This window comes from Carettochelys insculpta, chromosome 27 (genome assembly GCF_033958435.1).
Source record: "Carettochelys insculpta isolate YL-2023 chromosome 27, ASM3395843v1, whole genome shotgun sequence".
In the NCBI taxonomy this organism is placed as follows: Eukaryota; Metazoa; Chordata; order Testudines; family Carettochelyidae; genus Carettochelys; species Carettochelys insculpta.
The window spans coordinates 11,800,021-11,815,498 of NC_134163.1; the positions used below are offsets into that span (position 1 = coordinate 11,800,021).

Sequence of the window (15,478 nt, forward strand, 5' to 3'; positions counted from 1 at the left end):
AGACATGCCCGGGCCGGGTTCCCTGCAGGGACTGAGCCTCAGACCGCTGGATCTCAAGGCATGTGACTCAAGAGCTTGCGCTAACAGCTCAACGCCAGCGGTTAACTCAAACATCTGTATGGGGTGCAGCCACTGGGGAATGGGATAAGGTACCTTTTTCGCCCAGCCGTGCATAAGAAGATCATACATCTTGATGCCCAGCAGCTTCCTTCTGTCCTGGGAGCGGTGGTAGAACATCAGGCACTGCTGAGCCTTCTCCGGCTGCTGGATGAAGAGGCAGCTCTCCAGGTAGGACATGATGAGGAGCTGGATGCTCCCATACTTGTTACCCTCCTTGTCCTCCAGCAATGGCCTCAGTCCCTGCTGCTCCACTGGCCCTTCTAGTTCTTTCACTTTGAGCGATTCATCCAGTCTGCTGCATTCAATGTCCCGCGGAGTACAGGTGCTCGCAGGGCTGCCCGGCACAGGAGCCACCGGGGCGCAGGGGCTTTCGTGGAAGGTCTTGAATTTGCCCGATCCCTTTGCAAGGACCACTTTGGCCTTGCCTCGACTTTCTGTGGCCTTACCTGGCTCCCGGACCTGTGCGCTAGCTCGTTCGGCACCAGGGGATGAGGCAGCCATGGAGAATTTCTGCTCCAGCCTCAACTGTCTCTTATGCTTGATCCATTTCTCTTTTTTCAGCTTTTCAACCCAGCGGCTCGGTTGGGACGGGGCCCCGGAAGGGGAGATAGCCACGTCCCTAGCTTTCAGAGCAGGCTCTTTCTCTGCCGAGCTTGGCACAGCCGCCTTTCGTGCAGGGTACTGGAAGCTGCTTTTCCGCAGGGGGGCAACGGCCACACGGTCGACTGTCACCTCCGAGATGTTATCGGCCTGGAGCTGCTTCACGCGTGCCTCCAGCACTGCCAGGGAAAACACAACACAGCAGGAATGTCTCCCCCTCTTCCACCAATCGCACTCATTGTGACCCGTCTACGACAGACACAGGCTAGGCAGGAGAGGATGAATTAGCTCACTTCACAGGGAACGTGCCTGGGCTCTTTCCTGATGACAAACGCTGGCCTTGAAAATAATCTGCGTTTCTGCAGAGCCTTCTTACTGAGCAGCCTGACACTCTGCTTTGACACCCGTGAGCAACCACTCCCCAGCCGCGGCGAGGCAAGCGCGGGCCCAGCTCCCACAGGAGAAAAGTGCCTTGGTCCAGACGTCCCCATGCGGCAAAGATGGATCTCTTCCACCCCCCAAGAATGGTGTTTCCCAATAGCAGGTCCTGCTCTATCAGGGGTGGCAGGAAGACTGCCATATCCAGGGCCACATGAACCCATCATCGAGCCCTGACCTAGGCAAGTGCACATTTCTAGCGCACTGAAGTGGTCCAGAGCATTGACGAGAAAGCTCCCACCCTGCAGGGCTGAGCCAAATCTGAGTGACACTGCAACAGCCACCCAGAACCCTCCAGCTAGGTCAAAGTGCCTAGAAGAGGGAGCCAGGTTCGGCCCTGCAGCTCAGGAGCTGCCGCCGGGGGGATAGGAGCCGCACAAGGGGTGGAATTCTTCTCCAACCTCCCTACCCCATCCAGGCCGGAATTGGGGTTGCACTGCCGGGGCATAGGTGGCGTACAAGTAATAGTAGGGGGTGGGGAGGAGGGTGGCAAAACAAGTCCAAATGCAGTTGGTGGGCTCCCTTATCAAGCATTTAGGAGCCACTGCATGATGGTAAGCCTTTCCGTGCCACCCTCCCTCTCCTCACAGCCAGATGAGAGGGCTCCCTAACTTTTGCTGCACTGTAACATGGGGTTAGGGCAGGGAAAAAGCTGAGCAACCCTGCAGCGCAGCACACCTCAACCCAGATATAAGCATATATGGACAGCCAGGAGGAGCCAGATAAAGGATCCTTCCCTTTCCCATGGGGGTGTTTTCCTCTCAGCTCCGGGTCTGCACACGAATACCATTGAGCAGCAAAGCTGGACAGCTCCACGGGGGAGAGGGCCTCTGATGGGAACAGGTACCTTTGTTTCTCCCCTGTGATTCCCACTTACCCTCCAGCAGCTCCGCTCTCCCCGCCTCCTTCGTGCTGGCTGAGGAATAATTTCTCATCGTGCCCCATCTCCCTGCGGTGAGAAGGGACGAGGGGAGTGAGGCCCGGACTGGCAGGCGGGGTGTGTGGGTGAGATGGATGGAGTCACTGCTCTGCCCACTGGGGTCTCCTCCCACCAGGGCTTAGCCCACCAAACGTGGCTGGCTGCACTGCTCAGACGCCCGCACCTGGAGTTGCCCCTGGCAGCACAGGGATGGCAGCAACTACCCAGCCTCAGGAGCTGCTTCTCCCCCAAGGGTGCTTCAGAGAAAGGGAGCCCCCTCCCCTTTTATGGGTGCCCCACAAGAATGACTGAAAACGGCCCGACCCCTGAGGAGCAGCTCCTGCCCTGATCCCCACTCCCTCAGCACAGCGATCGGAGGGGGGGGGGGAAGGGGAGGGCACAGCCCCCCACCCCCACAGGGAAAGTCCTGGAGGTACCGTGGCCAAAACTATGCTGCAGCCAGGAACTGGGAACCACCTGCCCCCGCCCCCCTCGCAGCACAGGCTGCTGAGGGAGGGGGTGCAGGAGCTCAGCAACGCCCCCCCCGGCTCCAGGCCAGTGGGGGGAGGGGTGTCCAAGGCTCAGCCCCCCTCGCTCTGGGCCTGTGGGGGGAGGGGTGCAGAGTCTGTGGGGGGAGGGGTGTCCAAGGCTCAGCCCCCCTCGCTCTGGGCCTGTGGGGGGAGGGGTGCAGAGTCTGTGGGGGGAGGGGTGTCCAAGGCTCAGCTCCCCCCGCCCTGGGCCCAGGGAGGAGGGGTGCAGAGTCTGTGGGGGGAGGGGTGCAGAGTCTGTGGGGGGAGGGGTGTCCAAGGCTCAGCCCCCCTCGCTCTGGGCCCGTGGGGGGGAGGGGTGCAGAGTCTGTGGCGGGGAGGGGTGTGCAAGGCTCAGCCCCCCCCCGTTCTGGGCCTGTGGGGGGAGGGGTGCCCAGGGGTTCAGCCCCCCCGCCCTTACCCGTGCCCTGGGTCAGCAGCGCCGCCCGCAGCCCCAGCACCCGCCACATCCCGCCAGCCACGCTAGGTCGCCATGCCTCCCTCCGCACGGCACAGAACAGCACCGCGCCTGCGCCGGCCGCGCCGCCTGCCGGGGGCTGTAGTTCCCAGTCCCGGCGCCGCGGGACTACATCACCCGACAGGCTCCGCGCCGCCGGCTCGTCGATGCTGGGCTGTCGCCGCGTTGGAGACTATTCCTCCCAGCATGCAGTGCGGGGGCCGGGCGCCCTTTGGCTCCCTCTGGCGGACGGCGCTGGGAGCGCAGGGCTCTGCCCGGGACCCTTTTCCCACCGTAGGTGCTGCTGGCTCCCCTCTGCCCCTGGGCTAGTGCAATTGGCCAGGCAGGCCTACGTCTCCACCCAGCCGGGCTCATGCTGCTGCCCCATCGGCTGCCCTAACCCCCATGCTGCAGCAGCAGCAGCCCCAGAGCATGGCCGTGTGCCTCCTAATATCCACCCGCTGCAGGGCGAGGGCTTCTCCAGCCGTGCTGCTTGTGCAACGCTTGAGGATCCTGGCATGGCTGGTACTGCTCCCAGGTGGCTACCCTGGCCTGTCGCCCTCCCCCAAGGTCTTGGCTCCTTCACCTTTGATTGGTTTCACTCTCATCCTCCAGTGCAGGCCCGCAGGCATCCTACGCAGCAGCGTTCCACGTAAGCTGCGGGCTGGGGAGGTGCAAATACCGCCCAAGTGATTAGCAGGGCGCCCACAGCCGGCAGCGTGTATTTCTACTGGTGGTGCACAGCTGCACATGCCTTGGCGCATGTAACAAAATTTATTCTGCCCATGGTTGGAAAAATTAGGGGGAACCCTGCTAGGCAGGTAGATTAGGTTACAGCATCAAGAGGGGGAGTATTCCCATTAGCTACAAGGGGCAGGAAGGGGTTCCTTTTCTGTAACATCCTCCACCTCCCAGACCTCATCTCTGACCTTCCCCACTTTCTTCGCTCATGTAGCACCAGACCCCTCCACCACAGCCATATTGTTGGTGCAAGGGCCTTCTCCTTGGCAGCTCCTCTTCTCCCACACCCTTGCTTCCCCCTAGGCCACATGTCAAGGGGGTATTTAAATCAAGAGGTGGAAGTTCACACCTCTTCCAGCAGAGGGCACGCACACCCTCCCGCTTTGCCCTACGGCCGCAGGCTCTCGTTCATTGGAATGGGCTTTGGCCCTGAGGTTCTCAAAGTGCTGTGCAAACCCGAGAGGAGGAAGGGTGGTTCACAACGCACGGGGCTGAAACTCCAGTGCTCTGGGTTCTGGTTCAGGTTCTGCTGCTAACTTGCTGTCACTGACTGAGCTGATTCCCTCATCTGGGCCTCAGTTTCCCTGTCTGAAAAATGAGGACTGACAAATCTGACTCAGCTCTCAGAGCCAAATGCTACATTATCCAAACTCCTAGTGACAGAGATCAGGGCTGCTGCCCACATGCTGCAGCCGGGAAAACTGAGGCACTGGGCAATGACCTACCCAAGGAGGCTTAGTGAGTCCGTGGCAGAGCTGGGAATAGATTCTGGGAATTCTGACGCCCAGCCCCACTGCTTTACCCATTGGACCACACTCCTCTTCCAGATCTAGTGACAGAACCTAGGAGTTAGCAGGCTCAGTCTCGCTGCTCTAACCATTAGGATGCACTCCCCTCCCTGCAGCTAATTCCGGAGGAAACTGTTTGTCAAGACAGGACTATAGCTGCCTCCTGGAAACTCCTCAAGTGCTGGGGAAGAGCAGACTCAGCACGGCCTAGCAAAGCGCTGTGTCCCAGCAGCAAATGTAGCCATAAGCCCTGGGAGCATCCAGCGGAAACAGGGTTCAGATGTTGGGCCTGGTGCCGGAAGGTGCAGAGTCTCAGACTAGGCCAGCACCACAGAGGAGAGGCTGATCTGGATTCTCCCAAGCTGCCTGGTCTGTTTCCAACTTCCCCTCTCCAGAGCTACCTGTCCAGAGTACTAATAGAACCCCTGCTTTTAGATTCAAGTAGAGCTACTAGACACCAGGGATAAACTCTTTTAGCTTTTATTAATACCCAAAACAGTACAGGCAAGTGATGCAGAGTTATGTAAATCTATTTCAACCAGAGAATAAGTGACAAGTGAACTTAACACTGATTTTTATACAGTTCAACCATAAACAAACTTACACTTGTCAGAAGGAAGGTTGTGGCCTCTTTCCTTTCCCATGCACGCAGGTGTCCACAATGTAATTACGGGTAAGAGCAGGTTGCAGCTTCTGGTTATAGTGAATAAGGCAGTGGGTTACCTGATTCAATCCCTTCCAACGGGTTATTTCTTTGTAACCTATATTTCTACTCAACTTGGTCACTCTAATAGCATCTTTCGATCAACTTCTGATTACGTGAAGTATTTACTCTGCATAGACTTAGGAAGCAACTTATCAATTAGCATGTTGCCAAACTATTGTATGTAATTCTCAATTCTATGGCTGCTTCTGAAAGTTTCTGCTTATCCAAAAATGAAGTGTTCTGAGAACAGGTACCCCTAGTCCCAGCGAGTCCCATTGTGCTGTGGGGAAGATAAATGATGGTACAAAAGAACTTTTTCTGCTCACTTGCCCTGGGCAACTCCCCTGGTACCTTGTTGAAGACAGATGATGGCACGAATTATTCCTGCCTCTGATCATTCATCCTCCTGTTTCTTCATCTCTGGCCTGAGCCTGGGAGCCGAGCTCCAGACTTTGAAACAGGTTGGAATTTAGTTTAGTCACAAATTATGCTGAACTGGGGAATCATGGCAGACATTATTGTGGTCAAGTTGGAGTTTCCTAGACTCCTGTATAATCTCTGAAAACCCCACTGTCTTTAATGTATTTATCCTCACAGCACGCTAGGAAGTAGGACTGCACCCTCATCCCCATTGGACAGATGAGAAACTGAGGCACATGACTTGCCCAAAGGAGGCAGTAAAGAACAGAGCTTAGGTCTCTGAGCTCCCAGGCTAGGGCTGAACAACTCTCCCTCTCTAGTGCCTCTGCCAGCTGCAGAGGAGTCAGGATCAGTGGTTAGAGGGGACAGGTACATGTTAGGTATGTCAGAGACATATTTACATTGCACAGTGTGTTCTGATGAACAACAAAGTGGGTCTTCCCTATGAAGGCTCATCTACCCTATATTTTAGAGTGTTTATCTGTCTCTGTTATGTTTGTTCAAGATCTCCTCTTAAACCGTAAGAACTACGACCACAAAATTTGAGTTGCAGTTTCCTCTCTCCCTCACTTAAACCAAGGTCAGTGTTAGATTGTGTCTGGAAAATGGGAAATGCCTGAAATCCCAGGATTTCCCAAAACATGGACAGGGAGGGGCACCGACAGGAAGGATGACATACTTCAGACTCACCACTGGGGGCAGCAAGTGCAGGGAACAGTGATATGACAGAGTGACCGCATGGGGCAGCCATAGCTGGAAAACAGTGGACATGCGGACACTGGGATCTCCACCCTGCCAGGAGAGGTAAACAGCCCTCCATCCCCGCGTTGTCCAATAGGCTGCCTGTTCACATGTGGCGAAGGGATCTGGCGAATGCAACTCAGGAGAGCCACACACATGGGGCGCCCCTCCCACTGCTCCACACGTGGCCCAACCTGTGATGGGACAAGCACAGGGTGGCAGCAGAGGAGGCAGTTCCAAGCTGTGGACTCCCGTGGCCCCGTGTGGCGGTGATGCCAGCCACAGGACAGCTCCTCTGCAGCTCCAGTGAGTAATCTCAGGGTGGGGCAAGGTGGCACCTGGCTGGGGAAGGGGGATGTGGTGATCCATTCCATTTCTCTTGGACACCACTGCTCTCTAGAACCCCACCCCTACCACTTCCACACAGTTAGCCCCCCAACATTTGCATAAGCCAAATCCTTTTATTTTCCAAACAGAAACAAAACTTATTTCACTTTAATACCTGAGCAATGCTGGGACAATTTGCTGGGTCCCTAATACATTCGTTACTCGTTAATGTGGTCCATGACGACTTATTTGTGAAGGAGGGAGCTGTGAGCCTGGGGCGGGGAGGTGAGGGGGACTGGCTTCCCTTCTTTACTAGCTATTCTAATGTGTAACAGCTGTGTGATAGAAGCCACCAACTCCTGCCTCTGGAAACTTTGCTGAAGCTCTAGCCCAAAGCAAGACTCGGACCTACCAAGGCAGATGTGTGTTTATTTGAACTGAGTCTATAGCCTGCTCTGCAGATAGGGGCTGCTGTGACTAGAGAGCTAAAACTATCTGGATGCTGAAGGAAGGCAATGCTCCCAAATGTGGATTAAGGAGGGGAGGTATTCAATTAACTGTTACTGGTAAATCAAAGCATTGTATGGCTCGGTAGGGTGGGAGAGGACCCACAGCAAAGGGACCCCTAGCAAAATGTTTTGCTACCGGCAGCCTTACTGACAAAGAATGATCCAGGCATGGGTGTTCTTGGCAAACCTAGCCATGCCTACCCTAGACAGCAGCCTGCTACCCACGAACAGTTCAAGCTGGGTGAAAGTCTTCTTAGGTAGTGAATAGTATAACTCTGATAAGCTGCTGAATAGCTGCCACTGTCCCTCCCCAGAGGTGGCTGCGTTTCAGTGGCTGGCAATGCAACAGCATCTGCTTGCTACTGAAATGAAGCTCCTGGACCCTGCACTGTGGCAGCCCATCTCTTTTCCCATGTTGGCCTGCAGCACTAGGCAGCACAGCCAGTCTCTCTTCCTGCACATTCTCCAAATCAGTGCCCTGAATTTTCTGTCTCCTCCACCCAGGCATCTTGGAGATCCGGTTGGTGCGAGTGGGCAGTGTTGCCATCAAATCCGCGCACACAGGCTTCTACCTGGCTACGAACAAGAAGGGGAAAGTATACGGGTCAGTAGGTAGCCAGGGTGTTTCTTCCTCCTCCTGGGCCCTCCCTGTGCAATGCCCTGGACGGAGTGTGCCTTGAGGCTTCCTTCTGAGCCAGGGATCAGACCGGTCAGCAGGAGAGTTTGGGACAGAAGCTAGCAGGTCCCCAGTCAGCCCTGCACTGCAGTCAGGACAGGATGCCTGACGCTGCCAAGCCAGGGGTTGGGTAGCTGCTTAGACAGGCAGCCTGCTGCAGGGCAGCACTCACTCCTGGGGGCTGGCAGCATGGGCTGGGCCCCACTACAGGGATGCACACGCTGCAGGGGAGAGGTGCACTGGGAATAGGAGCCAGGAGTCTGGCTGCTGGCTGTTAGATTCCCCTCCTGGCACACGGTCAGCCTGAGGCGACCTCTGAACTTCATTGCCCTCCGGAAGCTGGGCGTACAACCAGTGTTCCCTCCTTTTCCATTCATGGGTGGAATAAATTTTGTTATGTGCCCCAAGGCATGCGCGCCACCCTAGGGACACATACTGCTGGCTGTGGCTGCTCTGCTAATCAGCAGGGGGGGCTGCCCAAGTGCTCATCTTCCAGGAAACGCTGGCTATAACCCCAGACTCTTTGCTCTTCTTGCCCCACTCCCCGAATGCACCAAGCTCCCAGTCCTGGTCCCTTTCTCTCTCCCCAGAGGCAGTACAACCATCTCTCTCCCCATCAGGCAGTACAACCCCAGCTGTGAGTTCAGAGAGCGCACTGAGGAGAACGGCTACAACACCCACGCCGCCCTGTGTGGGCGCCCTGCGGGCTGCCTGATGTTCCTGGCCGGCAAGGGCAAGGGCAAGCCCAGGCAGTGGGGCAGGACACGGTGCCAGGACCTCTCTGCTCACTTCCTGCCTGTGTTCATCTCCTGAGCTGCCCTAGACTGAAGCAGGGTGGGGCTGGGATGGTTTTAAAGGGCCTTTTTTTGGGTGCTATTTATTATTTTTTTAATGAACGTGGGGATGTTATCCCCCACCACAGGGAGCTGTGATGGATTTCCAGCCCCTGCATCAAGCTGGGAGACGGGCTCTTCCTAATACAAACTGACACCCCACGGACCTGGAAGTGGGACCCTCCCGCATGGCACCCTGAACACTGGCAACTCCCCACTTCCCCTGCAGCCGCCCCCACTGCAAGGGTCCCAAGCATCTACGGACAATTATGCTCCAATAAGCTCGCAAAAAGGACCTCAGCTGGAGCGAAGGAGAGCTACGCCCACGGGAATGACCAGAGTCCAAGGTGGCTTGCTTAAGCAAGTGTGGCAAATTAAAGCACTGGTCTGCACTTCCACGGCAAAATCTCTGCCAGTTCGCTCTGGGGGCAGGGGGGTTCTCTGCCTGCTGCCACAACATGCGCTCAGCTCACCCAAAGCTGAAAGGACTTGCCGCTGCTGTGCCTTTCGGAGAGAGTGTGGGCTGCGGCCAGCTCTCAATGTGGCCGTGTCACCCACTGGGTGGGATGGGCTGGCCCGGCCCGCGGACGGGCCCCTAGACCGCTTACACAGAAAGAATTGTCTCTCTTTTACAGCCCTAGTTAAGAGCCAGCTGGCTTTTAGCCCAAACTGTAGAGCAGGGATCAGGAACCCCCAGCATGGGTGTCTAGAGCAGCACCTGAGCTGATTTTCATCGGCAGGCGAGGCAGGAGTCAGCCCCGTCCCACCTCCCCCATGCAACCGGGAGCTTGCTCAAAGCCAGGCCGCCTGTGGACTAAAAGAAGACCAGCAATCACCATCTAAATGGGGAAGCTCAGCCTCTTCATTTATTTATTTATGAATGAACTGTTGTAAATAGGACTATCAGTGACTTTAAAAGGTGTCACTGGCACTTGGACCATCCATAGAGGTCAAAAGGTTGCATCTCAGCTCCCTGCCTCGGCAAAGTTGCTGATCTCTGCTGTTGAGGATCCTGCACTAAGCTCCAGAGGACCCACGTCTGAGTCCACCTGATGGCAAAGACAACAATGGGCCCACTCCTCAAAGGGCTGGGACAGCCACAATTGTTTTCAATACCTTTGTGAAGTCCTGTGGCATTGACAGGTGTCAATATGCTTCACATGCAAAGTCTGATCCAGCTACAGCAGACACCCCTGCGATGGAATTTATCCCAAAGGGCACAGCTTGGAGGGGGTGCAATGGAGCAGAATGGGTTGAAAAGGACCAATGGTTCCTGCTCTCCTGAGGCCTTATCTCACCTTCCCCTTTGTCCACCACCATGGAGCTGAAAGGGTTTTCTGGCAGCAGCGCAGCCTGCCTTCTGCTGCAGCCCAATGGTTCCATGAAGGATGCCCCAGGCCAAACACGGAGCCTGCCAGGGGTCAGACGGACGGCACACAGCTCAAAAGAAAGGCAGGAGCTTGCTTTGCCCTAGGATATGGGGGTCTGGTCTACACTAGGCAGGTAAGTCCATTACAGATATGCAGTCCTAGCTACAGCAATTGCATAGCTAGAATTGACTTATCGGCAATGGTCTCCCCGGCTGTCCTCACAGAGGAAGGTCAATGGGAGAGTTTCTCCTATCGAGCTCCCTTATTCCTTGCGATATCGAGGTGTACAGAGTGCGACTGTCAATCCCTGATAGACACACAAAATGGACCTATGCCATGCATGTGAACTCAAAGCCTAGAAGATCAATCCAGAGCGGGATGACCTGGGTAACGTTGATGTGGCCTGGGTCCTTATGGTAGCCCAGTAAAGGGATCAAGACACTGTGGCATTTTGACCTAGGCTCAGGGGCCTAGACCCTCAGGACTCGGGCCCATGCTTGGGCATCTCCAGTCAGGACCTGAATAGGTCAGCATGGAGAGTGACCAGATCTGGTCCCAGGATGAGCTGGTCCCAGAAGTTAGAGTAGGATGGAAAGGAAAAGCAGCAGGGTAAGAAATAGATGCGACCTCCTGTGATCCCACTAGCATGGGGTCCCCCCTTCTCATGCCTCCTCCCCGCTGTAGGCAGGGACCCCAGGGAAAGCAAAAGCCACTTTTCTAACCCAGCTCTTGTCCAACAGCAGAAGATGCCCATGGGGGAAGTGTGGTCAGGGATCTGCAGTAACTGCAGATGGGCTCCCAGCCAGCAGAAGAAAGCACAGGGATAAAATAGTACGGGGTCCACTCACTGCAAACAAATCCCAGGAGACCCAGACAAGGCAGGGCCCCCATTACAGCAGCTCACGTAGCGTATTCCATGGGAAGCTCACTGCAGGGCACCGATAACGCTCCCACCACACGCTTGGACTTCATCCTCCTCCGCAGTTCCGCAACAGATAAGAGGGAACCAAAGCGCTCCTTGGTGCCAGGTTACGGCCCAGCCTGCAATCCCAGGAAATGAGGCCTGCCACAGTGAAAACAAGGCACCATTGCTTCTATGCATCGCTGGACACGGAGTCGTCCTGCTGCTACCATCCGGGTTTGGGTAGAAATCCCCTTCCCCAGACGGCCACAGCAGGGGCTGGGACCGGAACTGGATTCTCTACCCAGAGAGCAGCTTCTTACCCAACACCTCCACGCCAGGGCAGCGGTAGACTGTGCCCTCCCGCTTGGCCTTTCTGGTTAGGCCCAGGATGTGGCAGCTGGAAAGGGGAAGCCAACAAGGTAGATCTGAACCCAGGAGCAACTGGAGATCTGGAGAGAGGTTCTGATGAGCAGTCCCTTCAGTTCTTCCCATCCATGGGGGGGGAATACATTTTATGCGCACTGAGGCATGTGCAGATGAGTACCACCACGACACGCAGAGGCCGTGGGCGCTCTGCCCATCAGCTGGGCAGTCACCCAAGTGCTCAGCTTACAGGGTTCTGACTGCTGGGAAGCAGCCGTTCAGTACTGATTTGTGTGGGTGCTTTCCTTATAACGCTGAACAGCACGTGGGGCCCACCAGTAATGAGTGAGCTTTAAGAGCTTCGCTCTTACTATTACCCAGCAGTTCTGTGCAGCAGCGTCTGCTCCCTCAAGGACTGCAGCGTGCTCCTGTCCAGAAGGCCACTCGACCAGTTGGAGTCTCAGCATCTTCAGCATGAAGAACACATGCCTGTGCTTATTCTCCAAGCGCTCTGTAGAAATATTTGGAGGCAGGCTGCAGCTCCAGCTCACGGGGAAGCTCTGCAAGGAATTGTGATGCAGCAGGCCTGGAAGAGATGATCATCTGTGATCCAGCAACGCCTACATCTCCCAGCCCCCACTGTGCTAGGGGCAGCACAGACAGTACCATGCCTTCCCCAGAGAGCTTGCAATCTAAACAGAGGGGCAAACAGCAGGACTGGAAACTGAGGCGTAGAACAAGGCAGCAACTTACCCAAGGCCAGAGAGTGGGTCAGTGGCAGAGAGCCCACATCTCCCGCCTCCCAGTTCGGAAGCCGAGCCCCTAAACCACACTGCTGCTCTAGCCTGACCAAGGAAGTCCTGTTGGGATGTATCTTAGATGGGCTCCTGCCTGACCTGAAGCAGCACAGCTACGAGTCCCTTCGTGCCACTCCGTGAACTGGCCTAGTTTCATTCTGCGGCTGCCAGCTTCGCACACCGTGGCACTGGACATCAAAGGCTCTGCGGTGGCATCAAGTGTGAATAGCTGCTTGATCCTACTCACCGCGCCTGCGTCTGAAGCAGCACATCCTGGAGCAGGAAGGGGGAAACCCCTTTGCTCTTGAGCAAGGATCAAAATCGCATTCCAAGGGAGCGGCCCTGTTCCCCAATAACTCCACCAGGCTAGTGGGTGCAGGCCACCCCATCAGATCAAGACAACTGCTGCCAAAACACAACTGCATCCTCCTAAGAGTGCAGGAAAGAGTACCCCCTGCAATCCCAAATGCAGCCTGGGAGTCACGATTTCATCTGCAGAACTGGGACTCCAGCTCCCAACCATAGCGGTTCAAGGCAGTGCCTTGCCCTGTTGAAGGCACGCAGGCATGCTGGTTGGAGGGATCTCTGGTCCTTCTCTAGCCCTGTGACTGAGCATTAATAGGAATCAAAGTTCCTATACATAGCCTTGCAACACTCAGAGGTAAGACGGTGCTGTTCTCCCCAGCTTACAGAACAGAAGGCCACAGATCAAGGCCTTGACTCTAAACCTTTAAGAATCTAAGCCCGTGTCACCCGGAAGCTGAGTTTGGAGTCACCCACGAGATCCAGGTTCCACACAGCTGATCAGCAGAGCAGCCCCAGCTGGCATTGTATTTCTACAGAGGTGCACATCTGTACCTGCCTTGGTGCATAAAATTTATTCCACCCAGAGATGGAAAAAGTTAGAGGGAACGCTGATCTAAGCCCTCCTGATGTGCCCCTCTCGCAGCACAGCAGGGAATCAGTCGCAGGCATCCAGAATCTGATCTAATCTGCACTGCCAATTGAACGAGAAAACTTTTCACCAGTGCTCTAAAAAGCCCACTCCACACGCACCCAAAAGACAAGGACTGGCAAAGCAAGAGGCAGCAGGAACAGCTCACTGGCGGCAGAGGTGCTCTCCCATCGACATCATAAACCCTGGTGGTAGGGGGTGTTGGCAAAACAGCATTCGCACTGCCAGACCGATAGTGCTGCAGCTGGGGTGGCACGACCAAGGTGCTGAAAGCTGTGTAGTATAGAAAATGATGCACAGCTAGTAATCTAAGGCTTGGTCTGCACTAGGGAGACAAGTCGATTGCAGATATGCAATTCTAGCTACAGCAATTGCATAGCTAGAATCAACTTAGCTGCAATCAACTTACCTGGCCTTCTATACGAAGGGAGGTCCATGGGAGGAACAGTCCAATCGACCTCCCTTACTCCGCAGGATATCGACGAGTACAGGTGTCAACTGCTGACTACAGACAGTTCAATTTCTCACAGCTCTACCAGGCACATGAAATCGAACTCCAGAAGATCGAGGTTGATCGTCCCACTAGTGCAGACCTACCCTAAGCTTCTGAACCATCCTTCATGTGTCTGAAGATAGCTCAGTCCTTAAAGGAGAACAGACTAGAAAACTTCCTCTCAAAGTTTCAGAAGGAAACTGGCAGGTTAATGTAGCAATCTTGCTGCAAAGCGTGCAGGCTGGCTGGAACCAGACTTAGCACAAGCAGAGCAGCTCCCCATTAAGGGCTCTGGGAGTGCATAGTCATTTTGAAATGTCAGACATGGACACTGACCAGAGCAGACACCACCAGTCGTTTGCTTTGTTATTTAACCAGACTTAGAACTGGGCTGCGCTTCGGGGGAGAAGCTCAAGCCTAAACCACACAGTGTCTTTTGCAAAAGACAATCAGGCCTTGCATCCCCGAAACAGCCGCAAGGGACTAAGGTTTAGAAGCGGGAGAGGGAACTCTTGGAAGCCTTCTGGCAGTCTGAGAGACTGTTTCTACAGCACCTTCCAGCCAAAGACCTCAAAGCATTTTCCAAACAAGACTGAATTAATCCATCCTACACCTTGCTGGAGTAGGTTACGTCCCCCGTTTTCCAGGTGAGATGACACAGCAAAAGTGTCCAGGGTCTCAGCTGATGGCAGAGCTGGGCACAAAACCTACCTCTCCATCTCCCAAGCCTGTGTTTTAATGACTAGGCTAGGCTTCCTTCTTGTGCAACCGGGCCCTAAATACACACGTCCTCAGCAGCAAGATCAATGAGCTATGAGACCTGTCCCTCAAGCAAGGTAGCCCTGGTGACAAACTTCCTGCCTCAGCCTCCAGCTCAGGATGTTCCAAACAAGCCGTTGACCTTGATGGAACCTCTAGAAGTCAGCAGCCTTTTGAACAATCAAAGGAAAGCCAAAGGACGCTGGTCCACTTGGTGAAAAACATTCCAGCACGGGGTAGCTCCACAGGACTGGACAGTGCTGTGAATCCCAAGCAGGCTTTTGATGGCCACGCACTGAGTTCATGGTTGGGGCTTTTTACTCAAAGCACTTTAGTAGGATAATCCTTAATACAGTCTCATATGTTCCTTCGAAACGGGCTAAGAAAAGGTGCTAGAGAAGCATACCCCCTCCCTTAGATGAAACTTAAGACCCACCCCCATGTTTGTACTGGAAATAAGGGTTTCCTTAGATTCCCAAGAGCCTCTACAGCACAGCTGAACTAGGATGGACCAACGCTCTGTGCAAGACAGCATGTGAAGAACGGGAGAGAATGAATGTCCTTTCCCAAGTTTTTAGCACCAAGCACTAAGTCAGATTTTCCTAAGGGTTCAAGCATCCCCCTTGAGAACATCTGACCACTTACCTAGATGGGAGCAGAACTCTGGAAAGCCAGCTCCTTAATGGGAAGCTGTTGTGTTGCCATCCGAGAAAGCAGGGGACAGATGAGGTCCCCACACGATTTGGAGGGTTGGGTGGCACCACAGCCATCACCTCCGCCTGTTTAAATACCACCCTGGGTTTTTGTGGTACAGATCCCGTATTTATGTCAGGAACCTCAAGCTCTCTAGTTCCCACAAAGCAGGGCGAGAACCAGCTGGCTTTTAGTGAACGTTTAGCTCATCTGTGGTGCCCAGGGAACCGGTGAGCATCTCAAGATAGATGCGGTCGAAGATCAGAATGATGTGCAGGAGTTGGAGGTTGTGTAAAGGTGAGACCCTGAAAATTACCCCTCCCATCCCGCCCAGAGCTGTCA

At 54.8% G+C, this 15,478-nt stretch overlaps 2 protein-coding genes across 4 annotated transcripts in view; one reads left to right on the forward strand and one right to left on the reverse strand.

The window, feature by feature from the left end:
- The window catches only part of POLRMT (RNA polymerase mitochondrial), a 33,215-nt gene extending 30,107 nt beyond the window's left edge, over window positions 1-3,108 (reverse strand). For 2 of the 3 annotated variants that reach the window (XR_012642664.1, XM_074978508.1), the window contains exons 1-3: window positions 3,026-3,108; window positions 2,036-2,107; window positions 154-899 (exon numbers count right to left, since the gene is read on the reverse strand). Coding sequence is in view for 2 of the 3 variants with exons in the window: in XM_074978508.1 (XP_074834609.1) it covers window positions 154-899; window positions 2,036-2,107; window positions 3,026-3,074 (867 nt within the window). In the remaining variant the exon portion in view is untranslated. The remainder of the gene's footprint in view (window positions 1-153; window positions 900-2,035; window positions 2,108-3,025) is intronic. The other variant, XM_074978509.1, reaches the window with a different exon arrangement.
- FGF22 (fibroblast growth factor 22) lies at window positions 3,098-15,425 on the forward strand. Its single transcript, XM_074977940.1, has 3 exons — window positions 3,098-3,355; window positions 7,779-7,964; window positions 8,396-15,425. The coding sequence occupies exons 1-3, from the start codon at window positions 3,098-3,100 to the stop codon at window positions 8,780-8,782; spliced, it is 831 nt and encodes a 276-aa protein (XP_074834041.1). The 3' UTR covers window positions 8,783-15,425.
- Window positions 15,426-15,478: the final 53 nt, after the last annotated feature.